Source organism: Chrysemys picta, chromosome 2, assembly GCF_011386835.1.
Source record: "Chrysemys picta bellii isolate R12L10 chromosome 2, ASM1138683v2, whole genome shotgun sequence".
Taxonomy (NCBI): Eukaryota; Metazoa; Chordata; order Testudines; family Emydidae; genus Chrysemys; species Chrysemys picta.
The window spans coordinates 150,157,715-150,172,624 of NC_088792.1; the positions used below are offsets into that span (position 1 = coordinate 150,157,715).

Sequence of the window (14,910 nt, forward strand, 5' to 3'; positions counted from 1 at the left end):
CAAGGGCACCTGCCCTCAGATTGTTAGCTTGGTTTTCAGACTCCTCTGTGCTACCACATGCCCCAACAGGCAGTGGGACAAAATATGCCCACTTCCTGCTGGGACTGGCGAGGAGATTGTCCCATCAGACACAGCCCTGGCCACGGAAATGCTCACATCCAGGACCTGCAGGCTTCATTGTCACAGCTCGGGATTTAGATCCAGGGATGAGTCAAACACCCGTTAAGGACTGCAACAGCCTGACTGCTTAACCAAACCCGCCGCAGCATTCCACTCAGCGCACTGGTTCCGTAGTCACAGCCCTCTTGGGATCCGACCTATTTCCCCAAGAGACACCTTCCCCTCCAGAGCCATGGCCTCCCACAACAGCTACACCCCACTTCATCCGTGAACCTGCCGACCATCAGTGGGAGCCTCGAGAGGGCAGGACTCTCGCTGGAGCTAGACCAGACTACGGAACTCACTGCTACAAGAGAGAAGAGACCACAAACCTCAGTATATTCAGAGCCCTTCCTTGATTCGGCTTCCCCTCAGTAAGTTCTTCACTCACTCACTCACTCTCACACACACACCCCCCAAGCTAATGAGTCAAAAGGCTGGGAAAGAAGAACAGAGCTTATTGTTATTTTGGAAGCTCTCAGGTGTTATGAGATGAGGACCAAATAAGAATCTAGACAGACCTTGAGGGACAGTGACACAGAGATGAGCTGCCTAAATATGAAAACTGACATGTCTCCAGTTAATTTTCACCTGAAGCACAATTTCCTTCCACCCTCACTCCTGTATTTTGGGTTCTACTTACACACCCGGCAGGACACGCGGGAGTCAGGACAGTCCCCAATACTTTTTCCAGTCACTTCTATAGCAGCAGGTGGAAACAGCCACCCCCACTAAAGCAGAACAAACCCTTCCCATGCCATGAATCCATTATCCAGTAGTCAGCAAAACCCAGCTTTAGGAAGGGGAGGAAGAGGCAGTTAGTGACAAAAAAGCTCACGTTAAATCCAAACACCTTACCCAAATCAAGCCTCCCTCACCAATCCAATGCTCGGGGACTCACCTCTGCTTTGGCCCAGAAGTTATCTTTACCGACCCTCTTGATTTCAGACATGGCGTTTGTCTTCTGGTAGACAGAACCCTGGAGATGGACAAGAGACGCACACAGCTGAGGCAGTCTGTATATAATCAGAATCTAGTTGTCAGAAAATTGCAGCAGACTGGCAATACAGCCCAGCATCTTTCAGGTTCCCCTCCCAGGATAGTGCGCCCAAAACTGTTCAACAGGACCATTAAGTGCCTGCTTCTGTACAACCGGCCATGCGGTCTCCACATTTCCCCAACCTTGGAGAGGACCCTGGAAAGGGAAAGCCCAATGGAATGTTGAAAGCCAGTTTATGACTCCGCATGAGCCAGACCCTGAAGTCTGGCCCAGAGAGAGACAGGAAGTTGTAATCTGAGAGCTGCATTTTAGAGACAGACAAAACTGGCAGGATGAGGGAGGGAAATTACCCAAAAGGAAAAAGACAGTGGTAAATATATAGATATTTGAAGAATAAGTCCCCGGCCCCACCTTGCCATGTGGCAGAAGCTAAGGAGCTGAGAGCTCATCACCGGATCAGCAAACCATCTTCAATAACAAGAGAAAGGAAGACAGACACAAATAGCAATGAAACAGCACCAAGACACAGATGATTAAGAAGATCAAGAAAGTACCATTCAGTGACCAAGCTGAGACAGTCAGCAACCTGACCCTGACGTATTGCGTGTGTGGTTCTTTTCTAGTGTTGAGATGAGCTGATGCTTGTGCAGTGTTTGAAAAATAAAAGCGCAAAAATCGATGTTTGAAATTGAAAAGAATTTGCTCTTCTTGTGAGCTAACACACGTGAACTCTAACGTCTTGGGAGGGGTGCTTTAGGAATTCCAGTGTTGTTGCTTTGGAGTCACTACAGACAAGACAACACTTGAGAATACACTGAGGCTGGTCTCTCATTTCGCCCCGGCACTAGCCATCAGCTCCAGAGAAAGAAGTTCTGAGATACAGAGGGTGAGGCCATGAAGAATACCACGGCTAGCTCCAGGACAAGGGCACCGTCACACCAGGATCAGAGTTGAGCAGCCCTATTTGCCGCGCAGCTGAGACACTGGCAGCTAGATCCCTGCTGTCCCTGCAGCCCAGGGGTGCAAAGGTTACTTAGAAAGGTCCCAGGAACTCACCACTGGCGTCTGAGGGCCTGAATCCTGGAACCTGCTACTTTCTTTATGGAAGTTGTAGTTTGCACCGGAAGCCTTGGCAACTTTCTCCATGATTGAGTCAGGTTCGACGTCCTCCTCCGCCCGAGCATTTATCGTCACATGGGCGCCCTGGGCAGAGAAAAAGAGCAGCACAGTTAGGAGAAACTTGACTCCAAGGGCTAAAGGACGACATCCTTCTGCCGAAAGACGCACACTGCCGCAGAGTGACCCGAGAGCAGACTGGCCTGATTTCACCACTGCACATGCGGGGCAGACACTTCCTATGGGAACAGAGGCCTCCAATCCCTCTGGCTGCCTTTTGTACGAACCCCGCAGAGGGGAAGGAAGGGAGAGGCAAAGGGAGCCATTAAGATCTGGTCCCACACTTCATGGAGCGTGAAGTGGCACAGTCAGGCTGCTGCTGTCACCCATTCTCCTCCAGCTCCTGACGAGGATGCTGGGCTGTCCTGAACTTTCCACTTTAGAGACCTGAGCCACAAGTTTCTGGACTCAATACTGAATCTAAAACAGCAAGGATAAAGGAACCCTGTGATGAAGTGGGGGTTTTTCTTGTTTTCTGTGGAGTTTCAATGGTTTGCATGCAGAGGGGGTGGGACTCAGTTTCCCTGGGTGTTACTGGTTTAACGAGGTGAGGGGAGAGGGAGTGTGTTTTGCACACACACACACTGGAGAGAGGACGTGGGGACCCAGCCGATGGCCGGGAGGATGGATACCCCAGCGACCAGTGACTTGGTGACCCAGAGGCCCAGCTGAGGAGACGCAGCCGGTTCTGGCCAGTGGGAAGACAATGGGCTGCAGAGTGAGGACCCAGTGACCTAACCAGCCGGTTCCAGCCAGAGGACAGAAGCAGGAGAGGAGGCCCCGGTTTACGACCCTGTTTACCTGGAGAGAAGACAATGGACAGAGGCGGGGCCTGGGGCCGGTGATCTCAGATGCCCAGCTGGGAGCAGGGGGACTCGGGGCTGGAGAGGGGAAGCAGGCAGAGCCCACCTGGATGCAGGGAGACTGGGATGTGCTGTGCTGAGGGAGGCCAGGCCTGAGGGTCAGAGAGTTTCCTGTGCTGTGTTCAACTCTCAATAAACCCTCCTGTTTTATGCTGGCTGAGAGTCACTCCGGTCTAGAGAACAGGGTTGCATCAACCCCTTCGGGGGTGGAGGCCCCGGGGGTCCAGAGCGAGTGGACTCCCTGAGGGGGCCCACGGCAGAGACAGACGTGCTAAGGCTCAGAGAGGTGCGGATCCAGGAGGTGGAGGGGCCTGACCCCGGGAGAGAGTGGACCCCCGAGAAGGGCTGTCTCACTAAAAGGGGCACCCCCCACGGACCGCACGGAGCCAAGAGTGGGCACGATCTGTGAGTCCGTGACAAACCCCAAGATCAAGGGACTGAAAGAGAGAGAGGGCAGAAGGAGACATGACACGTTACTGCCCTGAAAGCAGGGTTTAAAGAAGCCATTTGCCCACAAATTGCAGCTCAAAGGGCTGCCAGATATGAGGGGGAACGGTTAATCTAACAGGTAAATATTCACAATGTAAGAGAGAATGCGAGTTTGTAGCTCTCCCATCGTGTATGGTCTCTTTTTCCATCAGAAACTATTTTTCATCGGGGAAACCCCCTAAAATACATTGGTTCTCAAAGAAACTTAGAAGAACGTGTCTACCAGCAACAAGCCCCCACGGGATACTCAACAGGTTCACTTCACAGGTGGTTAAGGGGACTCAGCTGAGTGCCAACGGCATTTTAACACACACCCTGCTGTGGCTTTCTGCTGTGTTTCTGTTCCAGGAGAAGCCCATGCTCACCCAGGAAGATCCCAGGCTGTAAATACGGAGTGGCCAGAGCCCTGCAATACTTGCTGTACCTCCCTTGGGCCTTTCCCAGCAGGAAGGACAAAAAGCCAGGGCTGCAGATCTGGAATAATAGGGAGGCCAAACAACAGCAAAGGGAGGGTCCAGGGAGATCATCATAAAAACATGACTGTACCTTTAAGAAGTTTGCTACGGTGCTGACATGGTTGGCACAAGCTCCCTTTCTCACATCGTTCACGCCTTCGCCAGTCTGCAAAGAGAAACCATCAGTACCTAGAACCTCATCTCAAGGACTGTGTAGCACTCAACTGAGACAAGCCCCCCATCACATGGCTCCTTGAAACAGGACATCACAGCTATCACCCATGCTAGGGTGAGGTGGAGGCCAGATTGAGGGGAAGAGATGCTGCACGTCCAAAGCAAAGCTCTGGCAGCATTACTTAAAGTGAAGGAGAGGAATGTAAGAGATGAATGTAAAATAAGCATCCAAGTGGCAGACCCCCTCTCTGCTAACCCTCTCTAGAGCTACCAGTGCCTGGTTCCTCAAGAACAGGATCCTATTCCCAGACACTAGGCCTGTAAACCTGGCTGCCATCTTAGCTGACACACCAGGGATTGAACTGAGAACCTCAGCGGCTGAAAGCAGGAGTTGCTACAGCTTGAGCTGAACAGCCAAGGTGCCAAAGGTGGGGCTGCAACAGACACACATCTTCCCCCGGATCAGGCCCAGAGGGGGACCTGTAACACACATGGATCAGTGCATTAAGGACCATCACAAAACTCACCACCTTCTGCTCCAAGCGCAGGCACTTTCTTTGACCAGCCTTCTAACATCAATACGAAGCAACACGTATATTTCAAAAAACCTAAAACCCTCCCAAAACAAGACACTCCACTGCACAGGCTTCTCCCCTGGCGAGAGGGTTGAGAGAAAAAACAACACGCGACAGACCTGTCGTCACATGGCTTCCACTGTACTGCTGGAAGGCGCTCAGATACTACAGTGACGAGCACAGTACAACAACCTATACAGAATAAAGAACAGTGCTGTGCATGCTCTGTTTGTGGAATCTCAACTCCAAGTTTTCCTCACTTTCAAACATTTTATTCTAGCTATAATGCTCTAGAGAGGTTATTTTCAGGATATTTACAGCTTTAATAACCTTAACCTAAATAACCCAATAATATTTACTGCTAGCTTAACTACCATACTAATCCATGGTGCGCCCACACCTTGAATACTGTGTCCAGTTCTGGTCAGCCCATCTCAAAAAGATATAGTTGAAATGGACATGGTTCAGTGAAGGGCAACAAAGATGATCGAGGGTATGGAATGGCTTCCATACGAGGAGACACTAAAAATATTAGGACTGTTTAGCTAAAAGAGAGATAATTAAGGGGGAAGCTATGATAGAAGTTCTATAAAATCATGAATGGTGTGTGTGTGTGGGGGGGGGGGAAATGAATAGGGAAGTGATTAACCCTTTCCCACAAAACAAAAACCAGAGATCACACCATGAAATTAGCAGGCAGCAGGTTTAATATAATAAAGAGGAAATATGTTTTCACACAACATACAATTAACCTGTGGAACTGTGCCATGACGGCCAAAGTATAACTGTGTTCAAAAAAGAACTGGCTAAGTTCATGGAGGACAGGTCCATCAGTGGCTATTAGCCAAAATGGTCAGAGATGCATCCCATGTTCTGTATGTCCCTAAACCTCTGACTACCAGAAATGGGGAGGGGAAGATGGGTGGATCATGACAACTGCCCTGTTCTGTACACTCCCCCTGAAGCTCTGGTACTGGCCACACGATAACGGGGTAGAAGGACCACTGGTTTGACCTAGTATGTCAGTTCTTATCCTCTTAACAAGAACAGAGCACTTCAGAAGGCCTAGGAACATCTCCCCATTTTGTTCATCTGAATTCTTAGCATTTTGCAGTGCACTAGAGATTTGCATGTGTTTTTCGGGGAGTCTCACTCTGGCCCCGAAGGCATTCCAAGCATTAGCTATCTATAAGGCAAAGTTTTTGTCATGGATATTTTTAGTAATAAGTCAGGGACAGGTCATGGGCAATAAACAAAAATTCACGGAAGCCCGTGACCTGTCCCTGACTTATTACTAAAAATATCCGTGACAAAATGGGGAGGTGGATTCAGCACCCACTGCTGTTGGGGCTCCTGAGTCCCCCACCGCTGCAGGGCTGGGCTGCTGTGGGGTCTCACCAGCCACCCACTGCAGCTGGGCAGCTGCAGGGCCCCCCCCCCAGCAGGGTAGGGGCTACGAAGGAGGGCTGGCTGGGAGCTCCAGCCCCAGGGCAGAAGATGTCACAGAGGTCAATGGAAGTCACGGATTCCATGACATAATCGCAACCTTAGCTTTCTAGATGCTGGCAGCTCTGGTTCAAGGGTGTATCCTTTCCCACCTGGAGAGAGAATCAAACATGTACCTAAGGCTCCACATTCTAACAGAAACAGTCCATCTCTACTTACCCAATTGATGATGACGTACTTGGGAAGGCCAGAGTTGGGATCCTTTACCCGACAGAAAGCGTACATCACCTTACCACTGTTGAGCTCCTCCACCAGCTCCTCCAGGCCACCATCTATACAGTTATTTCCACAGAGGGAGAAAGGGAGAGAGATAAGTAGAGTGAGATTGAGCCAACCATCTCAGTCTTGAGAAGAGGAAAAATTACTGTGAGCGTCCCTCAGAAAAACATCCAACTAAGAAACAAACTGTTGAGAAAATAAAACGGAACTGTCAGCAGCCTAACAGTGATGTGTCCATGAAAACGGGACCTGAGAGTTTGTCTGCTTCTGTTGCTTATTCCTACCTAACGTCATAATGATGTTATAAAAAATACTAAAGACATCTATCCAAGGCCCCAGGCACCCTAACATAACCACGCAACAAATACAATTAAACCTCAGCAAAGCTGAAACCAGTTCCACAGGAACTCAGGAGGGCAGCCAGCTTTCATCATCTAGGAAGACCCTGAGCTTTTTCTCCAGAGCCTTGCCAAGCAGGTGTCTCTTGCAAAGTCAGAGTTGGGCTTTTTCAGACCAAGGTGGGAGAGCAAGTTCCAGAGTCCTGGAGCCCTCACAGAGAACGCCTTGCCAGCCACCCCTCTCTTCTATAATGAGGGGGATCCAGTTTGAGCACCCCCGCTGACCACAGCTGTGGCAGTATGGCCGGGAGAGGCCAGTTCCAGGCCACTTAGGGCTTTAGCGGTCATCACCAACATCTTGAACTCCACCCTAAGACCAGTGGGCAGCCAGTGCTGACCCTACAGCACTACTGTCACTTGTTCCCAGCAGAATGCCCCACTCGATAACCAAGTCACTACACTCTGCACCAGCTTCGGTTTCTAAACGGCTCTAAGGTGTAGCCCCATGTAGAGTGCATGGCAATAGTCTCACCGAGATGACAAGGGCCTGAACAACATCCGAAAGAAAAGGACCAACCTCCTAGCCAAACACAGATGGTAAAAAGCTGACTGGGTTACTGCTGAAATCATCAAACAGCAACTTGGGGTCGAGAGTCACCCCTAAGCTGCAAACACCATTAATGAATGGCGGAAGTACTCCTCCAATCAAAGAGGCCGATATTACTTCCACCATCTCCTCCAGCTGCTTCCCACAACCCGCCATCTTCACCTCAGTCCTGTCCAGGCCCAGCTTCAGCCAGCTCACTCTTGTTCATGCCCCAATCTCCACTAGACACTATGGCAAGACTTCCTGTCTCTTGAAGAGAACAGATCACCGGCCGGTGTGAGTCCTCCATCAGTGCACGTGGACACACAGAACAAGCACAGCCCCCAATGAGAGTCCTATCTGTGGATGTGTACAGTCCCCACTCCTGAAACTCAGCCCTTAGTGCGATGGGGCGATGTCTCCTACTGCTTGGCCATAAGCAGTCAGAACAAACTCAGCTCCTGGTGAGAGGCCTCCACCTAAACCAACAAATCCTCACAGCTCTGCTACGGTTTGCAATTTTATGGATCATATGGAAGAAGTAGGACTCTTCAGAGCCCTGACATCCTTAAAAACATCCCTTCACATTTCACCTGGAAAGAGGCCAGATTCCTACAGGGTCTAAAATAAAAAACATGTCAAATGAAAACCACTCTTACCATAAATGGACATATATTCCAAGGCACTTCATTGTAATTAAATATTTCAATACAGTGACTGTTTTCAAAGCTGTAGCAGATGGCTCTAAACTCTACACACAAGTTTGTACATGAAGTTGTATTGAAACAGTAATGGGCACATCCTGATCCCATTAAAGTCAATGGGAGTTATCATTGATTTCAATGGGATCAAGATTCCTTAAAGTAATATGCATAAGCGAACATGGCAGGAACAGAGGCTCAGGAACGAACACCGGTCACCTCTTTGGATGTGGCTTATTGAAGGGGCTCCCGTTTAACCCGAAACTAGACCAGGTTGACAAAGTCTCCAGCTGCGTGTTCCTTCCTCCCATTTCATTTTAGCAGCAAGCTCAAAATAAGAGAACATGCAGACACACAAACAGGAAAGCCAGCTTCCCCCGAACTCCCTGCACAGGCGTCTGGTCAGCACAACCGGTTTCTTGTCAGCCAGCAGTACCCACAGCAGTGTGATTTATAGGTGTAACAGGACACGAGACACTCCACTATGTAGCTAAATTAGCTGCAAACGTAGGTGGTTTCTAGACACCTTCAGATTTTCACCATTACTGTGGTTACTTTGTTGTGTAAGAAGAGTTTGCTAGGTACTTTTCCTATAAAAAACAGCCATATCTGCAGTCTGCCATACACAGAGCAGTGCTATGGATGTTACACATGGACCCACAGTTGCAGGAAAAAGATGGGATGAGCCTATGCTGGGATATCATTTGAGAGATGGTCTGGACTAACTGAACAGTGTCAGAATGCAGTTTATGCACAAAGAGGTGGAGTTAAGACTACGTGGGCAACATTAACTTTGTCCTTTTCTGGCTCTTGCGTGCAGCCTTCCTGCTTCATTAACAGTGCAAGTTAATATCTGGCACCTTAATATCCAGGCACCAGCCTCAAGAGAATTTTGAGCATCCGAACTACTGGCTTAGACTGCAACAGAACACCCAACACGCTTACCGGAGGCCACCAGGAAGAAGCCCCTCAGCATCAAAGCTCCTAAGCTGCATCAAAGCAGGGCACCCTCCTATGCATGGGAACTGTCCCTTGTTCCCTGTTCACCTTACAAGGACCACATGCAGGGCTGACTTAGCTGCACATGTGGGGTCAGGCTGGTCTTCTTCAACTTCCCATTTTATGAGTTTAGCAGGAATGTGGGCGAAATTCAACTGAGTTTGTGCAGCACAAGGTTTTCAAAGCTCATTTTCACAGGACTCGCAAAGGCCTTCCCTGCCAAATTTCAACTTCAGTTTCCCCGCTCCTAGCTGTTGCATGTGTACGGCTCCTCAAAAAAAATCTTGTCAAGAAGTTACATCATGGGGAAAGCGCATTCCCCCTCCCACCAACAGCTGATATTCAAACTTTAAAAGGAAAAAGAAAATTCACCCTCAGGTAGTGGCCAAGCCTTGAATATCTCAGCCTGGATGTTGAAAGGGATGAGAGTGTAACAAGAGGGATTTAGAATAGAAAGTGCTACATTACCCACGATACCTCTCTACCTATAATTAAATGCTAAAAACTACCATGAGTACAACATTAACACTGGAGTAGTAATCAAGTGCTCACATGTCAGTAAAATTTCACCATCCAAAGTTTCTCCTGCAGTGTTGGCTCAACCACATTTAATCACCACAAAATGTATGAGTTGCGCATTAATCATCAGGCATTGGTAGCAATTCCAGAATGAAGGTTGCATTTAGATTTGCACTTGAAGCAGGACTAAAATCCCTATTTCCCCCACAATTAAATAGTTCTACTCAGTCTCCAAATTTAGCCCAGTCATTTCAGATGACAAATAAATTTTCCATGTGATGTTTTCAGAAAAATACTCACTAGCTTTTGCAGAAAAAAGGTTTAGAAACTCTCCCTTTTGCAGCTGTCTTGACAATCTCACTTCTGGGGGGGTTTCCTCTTGACAACCTTAGTCCCCACAACCACCAAACTTTTCACACACTCTGATAACATCTCAGATCCAGAACACCGCTGAACTTTTAAAATCAAAAGTAAAGAGTTGTAACCACCTTATGTCATCAGGCAAGGAAAGCCAACAGAGCCACTCAGCTTTGTCAGCAACTTCCATTTTCAAAGCAACAGGGGTCAAGCTGCCTCTGTAGGAGAGCTCCATCTTGAGTCCTGGATTTCAGCTTTCCTTCTCTCCCACCATATCTTAGCCCTGTTAGTAAGAAGGAGCTACAGAAAGCACCCTGTGAGCCTAACTAAATCAGTAAAGATGTGGGTGCAGCCTAGGCCCAAAATTCAGCTATAGGGTTGGGACAGAGACATGAGGGGAGCCAAGCACAAAGGCTGGCAGTGGGGCTGTAGAGCACAGATGGAGAGCCGGGCTAAGAAGTGACCTTCCAGATTCTCCGTAGGAGGCCCTACTCCCTTAGCCCCATTCCAAACAGAACATTATGTCCTTTGCCTTACGAATATTTTCACTCACTGAAATGAAGATAATGATCCTTCTGTCTGGAAGGCAATTTAATGGGATGGGGAGACCCCTAAAATTAGGGCATCTGGAAATCAGGCTTGGAAAAGTGGGGTCTGGCAGCTCAGCCGCGCTGCCGAATTCCTTGGCGCCTTCCTTTACCTATGCCCTTCCCTAGCAGTTAAACCTCCATTCCCAGTCTGACAGATTTCTCTCACTCAGGAGCTCAGCTGTGGGTTGGAGAAGCTGAGTGAAGAGCTCTTAGCTCCTCTACCGGGGGACCTCCAGCTACAAGTATCCCTCTCTTTCTGCCCCCATTGCTATCACCGACAGGGCAGGGACAAGGAGAGGAAGAGTTGCAGAGTTACCAGCTGAGCAGTTTCTCCCCCAGACAAACCTGCTGTTCTCCAGAGGGGAGTCCTAGTTTGGCAGACTGGAGGCGGCTTGCTTGACTGGACTGCTACAGGTCTCCTAGGGTCTCAGGGGCGTGAACCCATCTAATGTGCCAATGTTTCAAATTTGATTGTGGTAGACAAGCAGGGTGGCATGGGAGGGAGCAGGGCTGCACGGGGTGTGCCCGTGTGAGAAAACACGGGCGAGGAGCGCAGTTCTGCAGAGGGCATAGGCGATATCAAGGCCCCAATCAGCAGAGGCCACGTTGCTAGTTACCTATGTGAATAACTACCCACAAGGATACACATGTTTATTACAAACCTGTCCAATCCCTGAAACAAAAATACTTATTAATTTGGAGTGAAGGTTCCTAGTTGCATGAACTTTAAAAAGCAGGGAAAATAAACAGCTCTATCATTCGACACACTATCTACGCTCCACTCATTCTCAACTTCAAATGCCTCTCTTCGACCTATCATGGCCCTGATACCTCCGCTCTTCAGCGGCCACATATTGCCTTAACGCTAACCATAAACACACTACATCAAGGCAGATTTTAGTTCGGCAACTCTACATAAAAATACTACACCGGGAACCATCACAAACAGCCACACATCACCCCTTCACGGGTTTCCTGAACACGATCAAAAAACCATCCTTCAGCTACCATTTGCAGAGCAACACTGCCCTTCATTTTGCATCCAATTCAAAACCACACACAGAGCTACGTGCAAGACAATTTCTCAAGGTCACACCAACCCTGTGTTAGTCACATAAACGTATAACCAGCGAACATGGTTGGCATTCAAGGGTGCCTGTTAGTTGCTGCGTGTGGCGACACGGGGGATGTGAAAGGAAAATATGAGGCTGTGAAAGGAAACTGATGAATGGAACACAGACGAAATGATAAAAATACTTATTTCCTTGCTTTTAAGATGTGTGTTGGTGGGACCTACAGTTTAGCACCCTTAGCTGTAAATTAGTATGTTTTCATGTGGAAATCAGCAAGATATTAAGTGTTACATGTAACGGGGAAACCCGAAGCAGAAAATACTCCATATGGACAGTAAGTCAGAATTATTGTCATAAGTCACCTTGACTTCAGAGTGTGTGGCTGTGCTACCTTTCTGTTGCATTAACCATAGTTGTGTTAAAATGCAACAGGAATGAACTGAACTGTGAAGAGTTAAAAAGAGGTACAGGATTATTATTTTTTCAAGTTTCTTAAAAAAAAAAAAAAAAAACAGAAAAACCCACACAAAAGGGGAAGGAAAAGAAAATGAGCCAAGGCTGTTTTGAGAGTGATTGAAACTTGCCTTCATGTTACACGTGACATCACAGTCCCCTACCAACTGCCACTCTTTCTGCTTTTATGCTGCACCCCTTCATTGGAAAAGCATCACCACCAGGCACTGTTACTGGGTCACTGAAAAAAGCTAAAGGTGCATTTCTACCTAGGGTGACCAGATGTCCCGATTTTATAGGGACAGTCCCGATTTTTGGGTCTTTTTCTTATATAGGCCCCTATTACCCCCCATCCCCTGTCCCAATTTTTCACATTTGCTGTCTGGTCACCCTATTTCTACCTTACGTCCCACAGTAATGTGTCCCAGGGTCTAATCCAGGACTCTTCACAACGTCTTCTGTGAGTCGGAGCAAGCAGCAAGGGGCAGAGACCACAGCCCCAGAAAGAAAAGTCCTTTGTTAAGCAACTGGGGAGGAAGAGGAGGTAGAATCTCCACCTCCAGAGCTATTCCATACAAACACTGGACACCAACAGCCAGCAGTGGGTAACAAAGCTGAACAGACATCACAACCCTGTCAAGCTAAACCATACCACCTCCTATGCACACACTCAGCAACCAAGGACCCATCCTGACCCCAAATGGGCACGGCTGCCCCACATAGGGGGTGGCCTTTCCCAGATGCACTCACCTCCAGTGCCAGCCACTCGCAGATCATTACTGTTGCCTTCGTAGGTAAACAAAGCCCTGAAATAAAGCGTAAGGGTGACATTTTAGCAACCAATGCACCATTATTCCTCACCAGCCCAGCCTTCTGCTGCACCTCCTCTCCCATCTCCCCAGAGCGGATGCTAGCACCCGCCTCACCACCATCCTGACTGTTTCCCTGCCTTCTTCATATGTATCCCAGGTACCATACAGTCCCCACCGCATCCCCTCTTGTGTCATCCTGACAGCCATCCACTTCCCCACCACTCCTCTCCTACACCAACCCATTTCCTCGCGCACACACACAACCTTCTCCAACCACTAACCCACAGCTAGCGCTATGCCACCCCAACCAGCATGACCCCAGCGCCATCTAAGCTAATGTGACCCATACGTGCCTCCCCTGCCTTGAGGCCCCACAGCTAATGCCCTCCCAGCAAGCCCACCCCCCATCTGCATCTCCATCACCCCCATGCCCTACTGTGAAGAGGAAGTGAACCATTCTGAGCTGGGGGGAGGGTGCCTGGGGAGGTGCCAGTCCTCCTGGGGTGGGGGGATGGTACAAGAGGGCGAGCCCAGTCCCCGAGAGTGGGGGGCTCGGCGGGGGGCAGGGCCGGGCCGGTCCCGGGGAGGGGAAGCCCAGGAGGGGGCGGCACAGAGCCAGTCCGGGTCGGCGGGCTGGATGGGTGGCAGAGCCAGTCCCCGGCAGTGGGGATGGATGGAGGACAGGAGGGGGACCCGGCGGGGCCGGTCCCCAGCAGTGGGGAGCCCGGGAAGGGGGCCCGGCGGGAGGAGGGGCCGGGTGGGGGTGGATGGGGGGCGGGGCCGGCCCCGGGGAGGGGGCCAGGGTGGAGGCCGTGCGGGAGGGGACTCGGCCCCGGCCCCTCACCAGTCGGTCGGGCTCCTCTCGGCCACCACCCGGCCATAGGCCTCCTGCAGCGCCGGCCCGTTCCTGCTCAGGTTCAGCGCCATGGAGCCGCCTCCGCCCGCCGCCTTCCGGCTCCTCCCGGCCGCGCCGCGATGGGGAGGGGCCGTGGGAGGGCGGGCAAAGCCGCGGGCCGCCCCCGAGCAATCAGACACCCACCAGACACACCCAGTGACATCCTCTACAGACACCCCCGTCACAGACACCCCCTCCCCCCTCAGACATCCCCCGGCACACACACCCCACCACCACATCCCCCCCAGACACCCCCAGACATCACCCCGCAGACACCGCCCATGACATCCTCTACAGACACCCCCGTCACAGACAACCCCCTACCCCCTCAAATACCCCCCGTCACACACACCCCACCACCACATCCCCCCCAGACACCCCCAGACATCACCCCGCAGACACCCCCCCACCAGACACACCCAGTGACATCCTCTACAGACACCCCCGTCACACACACCCCCTCCCCCCTCAGACACCCCCCGTCACACACACCCCACCACCACATCCCCCCCAGACACCCCCAGACATCACCCCGCAGACACCCCCCATGACATCCCCTACAGACACCCACGTCACAGACACCCACAGACACCCCCCTCCCCCCACAGACACCCCCGTCACATCCCCCCCACAGACACCCCCCCACCACACAGCCCCCATCACCCCCCCACCAGACACCCCCAGACATCACCCCCCGTGACACCCCCGTCACAGACACCCCCAGACACCACCTCCCCCACAGACACCCCCCGTCACACACACCCCACAGACACCCCCGTCACATCCCCCGCACAGCCCTCCCACAGACACCCCCAGACACACACCCCACAGACCCCCCCGCCACATCTGCCCCATAGACCCCCCCAGACACCCCCTAATCCGTCCCCACATACCTCATTCCTACATCCCTCCCAAAACATCCCTCTGTCCCCCCACAGACACCCCCACAACAGCCCCCCAACACCATCCCC

General features: G+C 50.8%; 1 protein-coding gene across 4 annotated transcripts in view; it reads right to left on the minus strand.

Moving 5' to 3' along the window:
* Positions 1-14,046, minus strand: part of DBNL (drebrin like) — a 35,846-nt gene extending 21,800 nt beyond the window's left edge. For all 4 annotated transcript variants that reach the window (XM_005313092.4, XM_065584375.1, XM_005313090.4 and 1 more), the window contains exons 1-6: positions 13,889-14,046; positions 12,983-13,038; positions 6,557-6,669; positions 4,234-4,308; positions 2,216-2,362; positions 1,061-1,138 (exon numbers count right to left, since the gene is read on the minus strand). In XM_005313092.4, the coding sequence (XP_005313149.1) occupies positions 1,061-1,138; positions 2,216-2,362; positions 4,234-4,308; positions 6,557-6,669; positions 12,983-13,038; positions 13,889-13,971 (552 nt within the window). In that variant the 5' untranslated portion in view covers positions 13,972-14,046. The remainder of the gene's footprint in view (positions 1-1,060; positions 1,139-2,215; positions 2,363-4,233; positions 4,309-6,556; positions 6,670-12,982; positions 13,039-13,888) is intronic.
* Between the last annotated feature and the right edge of the window lie 864 nt (positions 14,047-14,910).